This window comes from Brassica oleracea, chromosome C1 (assembly GCF_000695525.1).
Source record: "Brassica oleracea var. oleracea cultivar TO1000 chromosome C1, BOL, whole genome shotgun sequence".
NCBI classification, from domain to species: domain Eukaryota; kingdom Viridiplantae; phylum Streptophyta; class Magnoliopsida; order Brassicales; family Brassicaceae; genus Brassica; species Brassica oleracea.
In genome coordinates, this window is record NC_027748.1 from 16,551,286 (window position 1) to 16,565,646 (window position 14,361).

Here is a 14,361-nt window from a genome sequence, read left to right on the forward strand (position 1 = left end):
GTTTGTCGGAAATCTCCTCGGAATATACCGAGGGAGAACTTCGTCGGGATATTTCCTCGGAAGTTCATCGATCGATGCGTTTTTGGACATATATCCATCGATCGATCCGTTTATAAAAAAACGTTCGGAATATACCGGGGGACACTTTCCTCGGAATATACCGAGGGACACTTTCCTCGGAATATACCGAGGGACATGTTCCTCGGAATATATTGAGGGACATTTTCCTCGGAATATTCCGACGAAGATGTTCCTCGGTATATTCCGAACGTTTTTTTATAAACGGATCGTTCGATGGATATATATCCAAAAACGCATCGATCGATTGAGTCCTCCGAGGAAATATCCCGACGAAGTTCTCCCTCGGTATATTCCGAGGAGATTTCCGACAAACAAGTGATCCTCGGAATTTACTCGGAAATATGTTTCCTCAGAATTCCGTCGGAAAATTCCGAGGGATTTCCGAGGAAAGAAGAAATTCCGAGGAATTATTTCCGAGGACTTGTTTCGTCGGTATGTCGTTGGAATAACGTTATTCCGACGAAATTCCGACGATTTTTTCCCTCACTATCCTTGTTGTTTTCTTGTAGTGAAGCTATAATAAACTATCAATGTTAATTCTACCAATTTTTAATTTGAATACGATACCCAAGTATAAATGATATCATTTATCACATAAATAAACGATGGATTACAGATGCAAAACCCTATATTGTTACCTCTCCGGATCCCAGCCATCAAACGTTCGCTCACATCTTCCCCGTGACAGTCACAGTTTACTATTTCATGGTGAGTTTTTGGAGTTATCATTTTTTCCTTAGAAATAAAAGCACCAGAAGGTTCCATAGAGGCACTTAACCTTTGGGACCCTTAGCTAACTCGAGCATGAATGTGTAAAGACACTTCCAGACTATTCAGAAGTTATAACCCCTTTTTTTTTGGCTCCTGACCATACGTTTCCAGATATGTTCAGATATTGGAAACGTTTTCAAGCTATGTTATGTATTCATATATATTAAAGGCATACATACACATGAATCTCCAATTTAATAAAATGATCTCATATGCATATATAGGGGTGGGCGTTCAGATACCCATTCGGATTCAGTTCAGATCTATTCGGGTTTCAGATTTTCGGGGTCAAAGATTTCAGCTCCATTCGGGTATTTCTAAATTTCGGTTCGGTTCGGATCTTTGCGGGTTCGGTTCGAGTTCAGATAACCCATTTAAATTATTTTAAAATTTTAAATTTTTATTATATACTTAAATAACTCAAAATCTATAAACAAAATAATATATTACATAAAAATTTGAATAACATATGTCAAAATACCTAAAATTAACAGATAAATTGGTTTGGTTTGAATATTTGGATAGAGAATCAATAGATATTTCAAGTATTTTTGGTGTTTTGAGTATATTTTAGCTATCTTAGACATTTATTTTTAACTATTTGTATATATTTTCAAATATTTTGGACAACTTAAAAGTATCTTATATATTTTAGATGTTTTTAATATACATTAAACCTAAAAATAATTAATATATTTAGGTATATAAGTCTATAATCGGATACGTTCGGGTACCCGAAATATTTTGGTACGGGTCGGGTTTGGTTTCGGTTCTCTAGATACCAAAATTTTGAACCCGTTCGGATATTTAATCAATTTCGGTTCGGGTTCGGTATTACTTTTTCGGATCGGATTCGGTTCGGTTCTTCGGATTCGGGCTTTTGCCCAGTCCTATGCATATACATACATATATATATATATATATATATATATATATATATATATATGTGTGTGTGTTTGCTTGTGAATTTAGTAATTATATTTTGTTACAAAAGAAAGAAATGGCCTAAATTAAATGGCCACATACCTCTCCTGGAACCTGGCAAGTCGCATTCACACTGAGCACCACCACAAAAACTTCTAGGTAAATCAATTCGTACTCCATCGATCTCAATTATTTCTTTAATTTCTTAGCTTGTGGGAGATAAACCAAGGAATAACACGTAAAAAATATGATAAGACCTACTTTTTTCAAACAGAATTGATGTATGACCTCATAATTAATCTGATTCTTATTCAAAACTTAAGTTTTCTCTTAGAAATCAATTTAAATGGTAGCCACTTATATGGTCGTTGGTAGAAAGAGGAGGGGAACAACCATGGAGTGGACACATTGGCTAATCATAACCACATCTACATACCATCCACTCACGTCACTCGTCAAACCAAAATCTATAAACTCCCAAGAAAATAAAAATAAAAGAGATCACATAAAGTCTATGTTTCTGGAACCAAAAAAAAAGAGTTATAGATTATAAAACGTCCGCCATATTTCTACTCTCTCTAATAGCTCACACCATCAAACACCAATTATATATCTCTTGTAGATCTTATACAACTCTTCAAGAGAAGCTTTGTTATATTTATTTTAGTGATTTAGGTTTTATGTAAAAACGAAAAGTATGATCCTGAAGACGACACTAGAACTCTTCAAGGGGGATGGAGTGTACTGTACGGATCATCTCGACAGAAGCCGATTGGCTAGTCGATCATACCGGCTGAGTAATGGATCAAACCGGCTTTCTAGAATCGGTACAATCCATTGCAAACGGTTAAGCATAACGAAGACCGGTATGCATGGTGGGACAAAAGCTCGAGCCGTCCTTAGCCCTGTGTCCGATCCGGCAGCTTCCTTAACCAAAAAGGTTAGTCTTCCATTTTAGGTCTTTCTTTTGGGTCATGTTCTTACACTCGTTCTTATGTTTCATATATGTCTTGATAAAAAAGACAACACCGATCATGGCCATGGGGTTGAACCATAGATGTTGCAGCTCTGTTTGTTCTCTTTCTTTTAAATGAATTATGTAGAGGAGTGTAAACCGGAGATGTATACTTGGCTTATCCTCTCAGTTGATCCTCTCAGTTGTGAACACAAAATCGATTACGCAATTGTGACATGGTTTGTCTTGTGAGAGGATTGTCAATGCTGGTTGGTCCCGTAATTCTTGTTTAAACATTGAACTTTTGAAGTTAAACTGATTAAATGCATGAGATCATTTTTAATGAAGAGAAGTCAATAGTAAATAAACTTCATTAACCAGTTATGTTGTAATGAATCATCGGTCCAGTTTGGTGGTTTAAGGCCTAATTAGTGAACCGTGAACATTTTTGCGTCGATACTTCAGATTCTTATGCCACTTGGGAGATCCACTGTGCAATTAGTGAGCCGTTTCGCAATTATACAAAAGAATCCGTGACGAATTTGTCTATTGGGAGATCCACTATCCACATGATGGCAATAGAAACAAAACCAAAACGTCAATCAAAATTCTTGGCTTCCAGGAATTTTGATAGCTAGTTGTTCATGTGTTTAGATGGTATGAATGAACTAGTTGAATTTTATACCAGTTTTGTGTTATTTCTTAGAATATCAAATTAAAAAAATATCCAGTAATAATTAGATAATTTAAAATATCAATATAATAACGAAGGGATAGTTTCAAAATTTGCAATGCTTTCTTAATATTTTTTAATTTTAGAAATCAGTGAGAAATATGCCTTTTTGTTATAATGTTAATATTTTCAAGAATTATGTTTTTATGGGTTATTTTTTATCGGGTTTGAGTAAAGAGAAATAAATAGCACAAATAGCAGAAAATGTTCGGAAAGAAAGAGTGGTGGTATAGTAAAGTGTTTGTGTGAGATCAGATATGGTTGCCATATCTATGACGAGTCACCATAGGAAGTTTCTTAAATTTTGGTCAATAATACTACAAAATTTAGCACTTCGAGGTTCGGATAATTTGGAATGGATATCTTGACTAGATGACGATGTTGTTTGATTACGTATCACGAGTCACGACAAATTAAGAATTTTAAATGATTCATTCATCTATAAGAATTATAATTTCATTTTATAAGAATTATAAATTTCACTTTATAATAAAATAATTGATAGTAAGAAGAGATTGTCTTTAAGGAATTATAAGCTTGTATTAGAGTAAATACACAAATTTAGTTTTAAAATATTTAAATTAAATTATATTAATTTAGTTTAGTGTACTCCTTTTAATATTTTTTATTTTTATTATAGTTTAAATTGCAAACATTATATTTAGGTGATAGATAAGAGCATCATTATTCACGGTTTCTTAGGATGGAGTTCTTAGAGAAATATAAGAAACTGTTTCTTAATTTTTAACTAAAAAGTTAAAAAACTGTTTCTTAAAATAGTATTTTAAGAAACAGTTTCTTGAAAATTAAGAAACAGTTTCTTATATTTCCCTAAGAACGCTACCATAAGAGACCGTGTACAATGATGCTCTAAATAGTCATGTCAAATTAAGTTGGATAAAATTGATCAATTTTATCTATTTCATCCAGCTTAGTATATATAGACACATACATGTCTTCTTTAACTTGCACAAACGTTTCTTCAATATACATTCAATCCCCAGAAAACTAAAAACCAACAAATATGATGCAGCGAGTGTTCACCTTTGGAAAGGGAAGAAGCGAAGGCAACAAGGGCATGAAGTCCTTGGTATGTATCACCATCTTACACACATTGTTAATAGTTGTTCTGTTTTTTCAAAATTTTCTTAATAACAAATATGTTTTTGTATGAAAGTTGGGAGGTAAAGGAGCGAACCTGGCGGAGATGGCGAGCATAGGCTTGTCGGTGCCGCCGGGGCTAACCATATCCACGGAGGCTTGTCAGCAATACCAGGTCGCCGGCAAGAAGCTACCAGAAGGTTTATGGGAAGAGATTTTAGAAGGTCTTAGCTTCATCGAACGAGACATTGGAGCTTCCCTCGCCGATCCCTCCAAGCCACTCCTCCTCTCCGTTCGCTCCGGCGCCGCCGTAAGTATAAATATCTATGTATTTTCTTCTTGTTGTTAGCATAACGTTTTATAAAACCATCTTTTAGATCAACGAATGAGATCAATGCGCGTTTTTTTTTCTTCCAAATGTTTATACTTCATTTGATTTGATTTGAAACACATGGCTTGCATTAGTTGAATGATTGAAGTTTAATATTCCCATGCTTCCGACATATATACACCCTCTGTTTCACAAATATAAATTTCTCTGTCTCACAAATATAGAATTTTTTAGTGTTTTCATACATATTAAAAAAACACATTAAATCACTCTAATAAATATCTTGTTTTTTTTTATAATTTTCGATTTTCAATAATTTTTAATCAATAGTAATTCAATAAAATCAATTAATTTTCTCGAATATCACAATTTTTTCATAGAAAATATATAAAGTCTATTTTAATGAAACGGAGGATCTAATATTTTAGATAAATACATAATTATTAAAAATTACTACTTTTTTACTTAAAATATTATCAAAACATAAATTAATTAAAAAAACTTACTTAAAATATGAAAGCACCTTACATTTTAGGAAACAATTAACATGACTTCATTGTAGATAGGGGTGTCAAAATGAGCTATAGCTCATAATCTGGCTCAGCGCTCAGCTCATTTTTTCATGAGCACGATCTCTATATTTTAAGCTCATTTAATAAATGAGTTTAATGATCGAGCTTAAATTAGATCACGAGTTATATGAACGATCTTTAATGAACATGAACTGACTCATGAGCTTGTTCATTTCATACTTACAATAATATATAATATATTTTATATATATTATATTTGGATAATTTCTATTTTTTTATGTAAAAAAGAGATAATTTCTATATTTATCATATTTATCTTCTAAAATTAAAATTTCAAACCAAATTTTCTTAAAAGATAATATCTATATTAATCATATTTCTCTTCTAAAATTAAAATGTAAAACATACATATAAGACATTGAAGATGAATTGACTCAAGACTCTGAGGAAGAATAGGGATTTAGATCATTGGTTTTGCTTTGATTTAATTTATATTAGGTGTTGTTTTTTTTTTATTTTTGTCATGTGTTGGTTTTTATTTAGTATTTAATATTTATGTTTTGGATTTTTTAATATTTAAATTTTGAACAATATTATAGAAGTTATTCTATCACTATTTTATTTTATTATAATTATTTTTATTTAGATCACGAGTTAGCTTATTTAACTCATGATCTAGATGATCTGAGTTCGAGTTTACATATTGAAGCTCATATAATAAATGAGCTGAGCTGAGTTAGCTCATGAAAGAGCCGAGCTAACTATGAGCTGAGCTGAGTTGAGCAAGCTAGATCATTTTACACCCCTAATTGTAGATTAGTGTTTTAGGAAAATGTATCAATAAGAAGATAAAACATTAACATGACTTCATTGTAGATCTCAATGCCCGGTATGATGGACACTGTACTTAACCTAGGCTTAAACGACCAAGTCGTGGTCGGTTTGGCAGCCAAGAGCGGAGAGCGTTTCGCTTACGATTCTTTCCGGCGGTTTCTTGACATGTTCGGTGACGTCGTAAGTCCTCTGTTTCTATACATTTTGAGATACCTTGTACGACAAGAAAAACTCCCTGACCACTTTCTCACTGCTCTCTTGATCAATAAAAGGTGTTGGGGATTCCACACGCCAAGTTTGAAGAGAAGCTAGAGAGGATGAAGGAGAGCAAAGGAGTCAAAAACGATACTGAGTTAAGCGCTGACGATCTCAAAGAATTGGTTGAGCAGTACAAGAGTGTTTACTTGCAGGTCAAGGGTCAAGAGTTTCCTTCAGGTTAGGTTTTTGATTCTTGTTTCTTTATCCCAGATTTAAGTTATAGCATTCAGGCTTTGGTTCCATAAAATTTTGGTTAACTGCAGATCCGAAAAAGCAACTGGAGCTAGCGATTGAAGCTGTGTTCGATTCTTGGGATAGCCCAAGAGCCATCAAGTACAGAAGCATTAACCAGATAAGTGGACTGAAAGGAACCGCGGTGAACATCCAGTGCATGGTGTTCGGAAATATGGGGGACACTTCAGGAACTGGTGTTCTCTTCACCAGGAACCCTAGCACCGGAGAGAAGAAGCTCTATGGAGAGTTTCTTGTCAATGCTCAGGTTTGGCTTCTCAAACTCTACTCTTTAGCTTCCTCAAAGACCGCTTCTCTTCTTACACTAATATGTTTTTGGACAGGGAGAGGATGTGGTGGCAGGGTTAAGAACACCAGAAGATTTAGACACAATGAAAAGATTAATGCCCCAGGCTTACGCGGAACTTGTAGAGAACTGTGACATCTTAGAGGCACATTACAAAGACATGATGGTTTGTAGTTTAGTACACATAAAATTCATATAGTAGTCATCAAGAAAACATGGCATTATATTTAGTTTTGAAAAAATGGTCTCAAACGTGTGCTGCAGGATATCGAGTTTACGGTCCAAGAGGAGAGGTTGTGGATGCTGCAATGCAGAGCTGGTAAGAGAACGGGTAAAGGTGCGGTGAAGATAGCAGTTGATATGGTGAGTGAAGGTCTTGTAGATAAATCTACTGCAATCAAAATGGTGGAGCCTCAACATCTTGATCAACTTCTTCACCCACAGGTAATATATCTAATTAGACTCAAAATGAACGAACAGGGTTTACACCTTTAGGGTTTAAGGATCAATATGAAAGTTTTGTTTTTTTCTTGATGGGTTAGTTTCATGATCCGTCGGGGTACCGTGAAAAAGTGGTGGCGAAAGGCTTGCCGGCGTCTCCAGGAGCGGCGGTTGGGCAAGTTGTGTTCACGGCGGAGGAAGCCGAAGCTTGGCATGCTCAGGGCAAGAACGTGATCCTTGTTCGAACGGAGACAAGCCCTGAAGATGTTGGAGGTATGCACGCAGCAGAAGGTATATTAACAGCGAGAGGAGGCATGACGTCACACGCGGCGGTTGTTGCTCGCGGTTGGGGAAAGTGCTGCATCGCCGGTTGCTCAGAGATTCGAGTAGACGAGAACCATAAGGTTTTTGGATCGTCAAAAAATTTAATTTTAAAAAATTTGTGGAAGCTTGTTTCTCAAGGTAGGGCTTGGATGAAACATTTCAGGTTCTGTTGATTGGAGATTTGGCGATAAATGAAGGTGAGTGGATCTCAATGAACGGAACAACTGGTGAAGTTATATTAGGGAAACAAGCCCTGGCTCCTCCAGCTTTGAGTGCTGATTTAGAGACTTTCATGTCTTGGGCTGATGCAGTCAGACGTCTCAAGGTGTGTATGACTTTCTTAAACTTAACTTGTTTGACACTCCTTAACTCAAATGTTCTTGATGATCAATAAAGGTTATGGCGAATGCGGATACACCTGAAGACGCGACTGCTGCTAGGAAAAACGGTGCTGAAGGGATCGGTCTTTGTAGAACCGAACATATGGTAACTTAATCTCTGTTCTTGATCTCATGTTTTTTTTTTAAAAAATGTTTGTGTCCAAATCTTGATGCTGTGTTTGGTTTTGGTTTGGTTAAGTTCTTTGGAGCAGATAGGATTAAAGCAGTGAGAAAGATGATAATGGCGGTGACAACAGAGCAAAGGAAAGCTTCTCTAGACGTCTTGCTTCCTTACCAACGTTCTGATTTTGAAGGCATCTTCCGTGCAATGGATGGTTTACCAGTAACAATCCGTTTGTTAGACCCTCCGCTTCACGAGTTCCTCCCTGAAGGTGATTTGGACAGCATAGTACAAGAGCTAGCTGCAGAGACAGGCATGAAAGAAGACCTCATCTTGTCACAGATTGAGAAACTCTCTGAAGTCAACCCAATGCTTGGTTTCCGCGGTTGCAGGTTCTCTCTTTTGCACCTGAGTTTATATTATACTGCCTTCATTACAGAAGAACAGTCTGGTTAACTTTGTATATATTACAGGCTTGGAATATCATATCCAGAGCTAACGGAGATGCAAGCTCGTGCAATATTTGAAGCAGCAGCGTCAATGCAAGACCAAGGTGTTACTGTTCTTCCTGAGATTATGGTTCCACTTGTAGGAACTCCTCAGGTAATGTAAACACATCTTGCAAACATTTTTAAGTAAAGGGTTAAAACATTTACACTAGAAAGGATGATAATGACAGGAACTGGGTCACCAAGTTGATGTAATCAGGAAAGTTGCAAAGAAAGTGTTTGTTGAGAAGGGTCATACCGTGACCTACAAGGTTGGGACAATGATAGAGATCCCTCGAGCTGCGCTCATTGCAGATGAGGTAAAATGTAGTAATGTACTATTATACTATACACTTAAAAACATGAAGCTGCTAAAGTAAGAAGAAACCTTTTTCTTGACAGATTGCGGAACAAGCAGAGTTTTTCTCGTTTGGGACAAACGACTTGACGCAGATGACGTTTGGTTACAGTAGAGACGATGTTGCCAAGTTTCTACCCATGTACCTCGCCAAAGGAATTTTACAGCACGACCCTTTTGAGGTATGCATACAAGAAATAAGACAACTCCATTGACTCTCCAAGAGATGGAAACTTGATAGTTCATTGTTTATGTTTGGATCAGGTTCTTGATCAGAAGGGTGTAGGACAATTGGTCAAGATGGCGACAGAAAGAGGACGAGCGGCTAGGCCTAACCTCAAGGTAAAGTTTGTCTGTGAATCGAAAACTGAATCATGGATAGAATTGAGAGTTTGAGATTGAATTCTAAGTGAAAATGAACAGGTTGGGGTATGTGGAGAGCATGGAGGAGAGCCATCTTCTGTTGCATTCTTTGCTGAAGCTGGACTTGACTATGTTTCTTGTTCTCCTTTCAGGTTTATATTCTATTTGCTGCTTAATCAGTTTCCAATTTTTTTTATAAATGAAAATTTGAATTTGATGTAAATTTTGTTGTTGCAGGGTTCCCATTGCAAGGCTGGCAGCTGCTCAAGTTGTTATTGCATGATGGAAAAAATTGAAGGCATTATTATTCTGTTAATAAAATAGCTTTGGTTTTAAAATTTCCAGGAAAAAAAATGCACAAAACCAAAGATACTGGATAGTATAACTTTCTTTTAAAACAAAGAAGATATGAAACTTCATGTGTTCATTGAAGATGTTAATAAAAGAGAATAGTTTTGGAATGTTTTAGTATGTTAACACTTGAATATCAGTAACACAGGAAGGCAATAGATATTTATAAGAAAATGATAACAAGTCTGGTGGAAATGTGGTAATTGTAAAGACAAGAGCAAAGAGAAACTACGATCACCATCATCAAACATGTTCATACTAATACCAACACAAGAGCAAAGAGATACGACTATCAACTTAAACCATCAGCAACCTCTACTTGCAAAACAAAGATTATAGAGGCTTTGTAAACTAAGGAAGGAGCTGACTCTGCTTGATTGATATATATATATATATATATATATCTAAGGGAATGGTCTTGATCTTCCCCGGAATCTGAACCAAAAAATCAAGACTATGTTCCTTATTGAAAGACAACTATTCGTCAAGGAACAAACCGTTCAGAAGGTCGGTGGATGAAGTTTCGCTTCCGTTTTCATCAAAGAAGCCGTTTTCTGCGCTTTCTTTCCTCAGCTTCCGCTCTTCAACGATGGATTCTTCTGTACCAGCACAGAAATTCCGTCTCCCTTGCCTAACGGGTTTATCAGCAACTATGAATTTGCTTCCATCTCGGACACGTTCAGAAAACCCCGCCCAGACTGTAACAAGAACAATGATACTTCTTGTGTAAAGCAAGCAACAACACTTGATGGTTTCATAGAGTTATCAACACTAGCTATTCTCTCCATAAATCTTGCTTTCTAATATCTGAAGGAAAAACAGTAGGGAAAAAAAGTACCTCCAAAATGATGCAAGACAATAGAAGCTGCAACAGTAACATTGAGGGAGGCAGTGCCACAGCCATACTGAGGAATGTAGACAAAGAAGTCACATATCTCATACTCTTTGGCAGATAATCCTGATCCCTAAAAAATCCCAAACTTTAGCCATTTAGTAATGATTTGAATGCAGAGAGAGTAGTACCACACCATTAAAACCAAGATATAAAGAGTTTGAATAGCTTGAAGTCTTTGACTCCAATGTCTTTTTAAGACTTTGTTCCATATTTAAAGACCCTGATGATCTCATACTCATAGCAAAGCAAAGTAGTACCCAGTAAAGAATGACCTCAGACACATAGCAAAGGAGGACTGTGTATTCTAAAGTCACAAACTCTTATCAAATAGATGTATACAAAGTGTAGGTCTTTTGATTGGTTACCTCATTACCGAGAAGAAAGGCAGTGTTTCCTTTGAAAGGATGGTCGTTGACCTGAGCAGCTCCCTCTGCAATCTCAACGCCGCATATATCGCACTCTTTCTCCTCCTAAATCCACCACCACAAAAATAAAATAAAAAAAGACACGCGTAAATATGACTCCACAGAGTCCCTTAATGATAAGATCCATTCATAAAGTTATTAACTTTCAGACCTTGAGGTAGTTGCGAGCTTCGATTAGGGAGTGAAAGTGTCGGAAACGGACGTGAGAAGCCGAACCATGGCTTCCAAAGGCGTTGAAGTCACGGCGCCCCACGAGGATCAGCTCCGTTACACCGAACGCCGTGGCGCTTCGAGCTAGTGTACCGACGTTGTGACGCTTTGCTATGTTGTGAACGACCACGTAGCTCTCATATCCCGCCATCCTCTTCCTCCTCTTCTGCTTCTTCTTCTTCTTTTACTCACTGAGGGTTTTTTCTCCGAATGTCTTAAACCAAATTGAAGAACCGGGAATAATCAATTTGGTTATAGGTCAACCGGTTATGTGGTCGGTCATTAGTAAATTTCTTACAGTGGAGCAAGGCTTTTGCTTCTTTCCTGATGCTAATTTGGTGATCGTCTCCAACACCATCTCACAAGATCCCGAGTTCTTCAAGCCTTTGAAACAGAGAAACTTTAAGGTCGTTGATCACTGCAAATTTTGACTGGCTTTGGCAAAGCATCATGTTTGGTGATAAGCCTTTCTTTCATCTACCCAAGCGAAACCCGTGCTGTTGGGCATACCGAAGATGGAGATGGAGATGGACAACAGACTGAAGATGAAGGCTCTTGGGCAACGTTTCTTTCCGAAGAAGCCGTCTAATAAAGTTGTACCCTATTTACAAAATAACTTATAAAGATACAATTGTCCAATAATACTAGATTTGGAGTGACAAAACAAAAACACAAGCTTGATAGGCGGTTAAACAGTTATGTGATCGTTTTTTGTAACAAAATTAAAAAATTATTCAGAATTAACCGGTTGTGTAGTGATAGATTTGATATTACAAATCAGCAACGTGAAATTGAACCATCTCCTGCCGTCAAGGAATGAATCTGAAAACTGTAGAAAAGCATTACAACAAAGCCTTTAGAATAAGCCTTTCAAAAATACAATGGGAGGAAGAACAAGATTTTTTTTTTCTGGGGAAAAAGAAAGCCATCAAGAAGAATTGTGAGCTTCTCTCTCTCTCTCTCTCTCTCTCTAAATCTTCTCGACCCTGAAGGAATCCATAACTCTTCTTAGATCTTTCTCCTCTTCCAGGAAAACTTTCTCAGGTGTTTGGAGTCTCAGTGAGTAGAGTCTATTGTTCTCAACTCCTAGGACCGCCAGGTAACGCCTGTCCCATTCCAAACGAGCCACTCTATCCTGCGGCATCACTGCTAGCTCGTTGTTGTTCGCGTATGACTTTATGTTCACCTGTTCAAATCATCAAATCCCAATGAAGCTAATCAGCCATGTGATATCATCATATAAAGACATGTTCAGTGATAAAGAAAAACCATATTCTTATGATTGATCAGGACATGTTTGCAACAGTCGTTTTCTTATGCAACTCTAAACTACCATATTCACCTAAAGCTTCACACACTTTGTAATACATGTAGCAATACACTATGACCTGATCAAATATAACAATCGTTTTCTTACGCAAATCAATACCAAATGGTGATGACTACGTTCTGTCCAAATTCAATAGCAATAGGCACAAGAAACATCCTCCTTAACTATCAAAACCATCCTATGATGTTGTTGCACATATCTCAACAAAGACAAGACAGGATTAGTATGCAATTTGGTAAACTGACTACTTTGGGGCTTTACCTCGACTTGGTAGTAGAGTTTACCATCATCTGCAACTCTGGAGGAAGTTGTCAAGATGTTGGACTCACGCTTGACACCGAGTCTGGTGGACATAAACTCAGTCAAGTACTGTCTAAGTACTTTCTTTCCTGCTTCTTCAGGTGGTCCCAAGTCCTCAAGTGACTTGTATTTGGAGGAAGAAGGCGAAGAAAATTCAACCGAGAGGTTCTCGTCGAGGACGATAGGGTCTCTAAAGAAGATGTCAGCGCCAGCTCCTCGGACTTGGATCCAGTTCTGAGGGTATTTGAAGGAGTATCCATCAAATGTATCAATGTACTCCCTGAAGACTGAAGTCAAAGCAAATGCTGATGTTGGAAGATTGGCTTCTGAAAGCATTAAACCAGACATGAGCAATCCACCCATCATCATGCTCCTCCTCCTCCCAACTGCACAAGCCTTAAGAGTGCTGTCAGTATAGACAATTATCACACACTATGATTTTGTAAAGCAATCCCTTTTTTTTTTTTTGTAAGAATGTACGAAAGCCTATCAGAGTTTCAAAATATACTGACATTGTTACTAAAACACAACCTAAACTCAAAAGATTCTGAACATTGGTAAACCAGGGTCAATCAAAGTGATGAATTATTACCTGTTTGGCATCGGTTAACAAGTTTATGGGGAGCTGGAGATTCCGGTTTAGCGAACTTGGGAGATTGGGAAGAGACGGGTTTGGAGAAAGACGAGGATTTTGAAGTGGGTTTACTACTAAGAGGAGGGAAGAGAGAACGAGGAGAGATAAGGGTCACCATGTTTTTGGAGCACAAGAGAAAGAAAGTTGTGTGGTTTTCTTCACAGATGAAGCATTTTTTTCTGGATAATGTTATTATTCTCTTTCCCAAAGGCCTCTTCAGATTTTGTTTGATGGCTTTATTATTACTAGGGGTATAGCCCTGGCGCAAGCGCGGGACCGGATAAGATTAATCGTTGTGTAGTTTTGTGTACGGGATTTTGTCGTTTATTTTTTTCCACTTTTGTTTTTACGTGTTGTATATAATGGTGATGAACATAACATTTGGAAGTCACACAGTTTGATTAAGTTGATATAAGAATGACCGGCGACTTCATATGCATTATTTTCGTAATGATTTGATCGACCATTAGCTTTATTAGCGCTTTAATGTTCAAAAGATAAAGTTTATGAAGTTGTTTAGTATTTACTTAGGTAGTTGTTAGTATATAAAACAAATAGTGTAAGGAACAAAATATAAAATTTGAATTCAAAAAATTAAACAATTTATCGAACAATAAATTAAATTATTTTCTTATTTTACCTAAATTAATTTCAAAATATAGAATTGTAATAAACTATTTTT

General features: G+C 36.7%; 3 protein-coding genes across 3 annotated transcripts; 1 reads left to right on the forward strand and 2 right to left on the reverse strand.

Annotated features, from left to right (window-relative positions):
• The first annotated feature begins 2,325 nt into the window (after window positions 1-2,325).
• Window positions 2,326-9,995, forward strand: LOC106309143 (pyruvate, phosphate dikinase 1, chloroplastic). The gene is made up of 18 exons (XM_013746213.1): window positions 2,326-2,716; window positions 4,498-4,554; window positions 4,642-4,875; window positions 6,306-6,443; window positions 6,536-6,698; window positions 6,785-7,020; window positions 7,097-7,225; window positions 7,324-7,503; window positions 7,602-7,904; window positions 7,988-8,149; window positions 8,221-8,310; window positions 8,404-8,717; window positions 8,799-8,928; window positions 9,005-9,133; window positions 9,216-9,353; window positions 9,436-9,513; window positions 9,595-9,686; window positions 9,772-9,995. The coding sequence occupies exons 1-18, from the start codon at window positions 2,474-2,476 to the stop codon at window positions 9,815-9,817; spliced, it is 2,862 nt and encodes a 953-aa protein (XP_013601667.1). The 5' UTR covers window positions 2,326-2,473; the 3' UTR covers window positions 9,818-9,995.
• Window positions 9,996-10,096: 101 nt separating this feature from the next.
• LOC106309157 (putative TrmH family tRNA/rRNA methyltransferase) lies at window positions 10,097-12,011 on the reverse strand. The gene is made up of 5 exons (XM_013746223.1): window positions 11,714-12,011; window positions 11,357-11,629; window positions 11,146-11,250; window positions 10,724-10,850; window positions 10,097-10,583 (listed from the first exon to the last, which is right to left on the reverse strand). The coding sequence occupies exons 2-5, from the start codon at window positions 11,564-11,566 to the stop codon at window positions 10,363-10,365; spliced, it is 663 nt and encodes a 220-aa protein (XP_013601677.1). The 5' UTR covers window positions 11,567-11,629; window positions 11,714-12,011; the 3' UTR covers window positions 10,097-10,362.
• A 155-nt stretch (window positions 12,012-12,166) lies between these two features.
• Window positions 12,167-13,891, reverse strand: LOC106309148 (psbP domain-containing protein 1, chloroplastic-like). The gene is made up of 3 exons (XM_013746218.1): window positions 13,638-13,891; window positions 13,007-13,431; window positions 12,167-12,601 (listed from the first exon to the last, which is right to left on the reverse strand). Exons 1-3 carry the CDS (start codon window positions 13,795-13,797, stop codon window positions 12,386-12,388), a joined length of 801 nt encoding a protein of 266 aa, XP_013601672.1. The 5' UTR covers window positions 13,798-13,891; the 3' UTR covers window positions 12,167-12,385.
• Between the last annotated feature and the right edge of the window lie 470 nt (window positions 13,892-14,361).

Coding starts and splice junctions, on each gene's coding strand:
- LOC106309157 (XM_013746223.1), bottom strand. CDS start 11,566: ATGGCGGGATATGAGAGCTACGTGGTCGTTCACAACATAGCAAAGCGT. Junction 11,251..11,356: donor AAGCTCGCAACTACCTCAAG/GTCTGAAAGTTA, acceptor TGGTGGATTTAG/GAGGAGAAAGAGTGCGATAT. Junction 10,584..10,723: donor TGTCTTGCATCATTTTGGAG/GTACTTTTTTTC, acceptor TTCTTGTTACAG/TCTGGGCGGGGTTTTCTGAA.
- LOC106309143 (XM_013746213.1), top strand. CDS start 2,474: ATGATCCTGAAGACGACACTAGAACTCTTCAAGGGGGATGGAGTGTAC. Junction 7,226..7,323: donor CACATTACAAAGACATGATG/GTTTGTAGTTTA, acceptor CGTGTGCTGCAG/GATATCGAGTTTACGGTCCA. Junction 8,929..9,004: donor CACTTGTAGGAACTCCTCAG/GTAATGTAAACA, acceptor TGATAATGACAG/GAACTGGGTCACCAAGTTGA.
- LOC106309148 (XM_013746218.1), bottom strand. CDS start 13,797: ATGGTGACCCTTATCTCTCCTCGTTCTCTCTTCCCTCCTCTTAGTAGT. Junction 13,432..13,637: donor TGTTAACCGATGCCAAACAG/GTAATAATTCAT, acceptor AGGCTTGTGCAG/TTGGGAGGAGGAGGAGCATG. Junction 12,602..13,006: donor AACTCTACTACCAAGTCGAG/GTAAAGCCCCAA, acceptor TGATTTGAACAG/GTGAACATAAAGTCATACGC.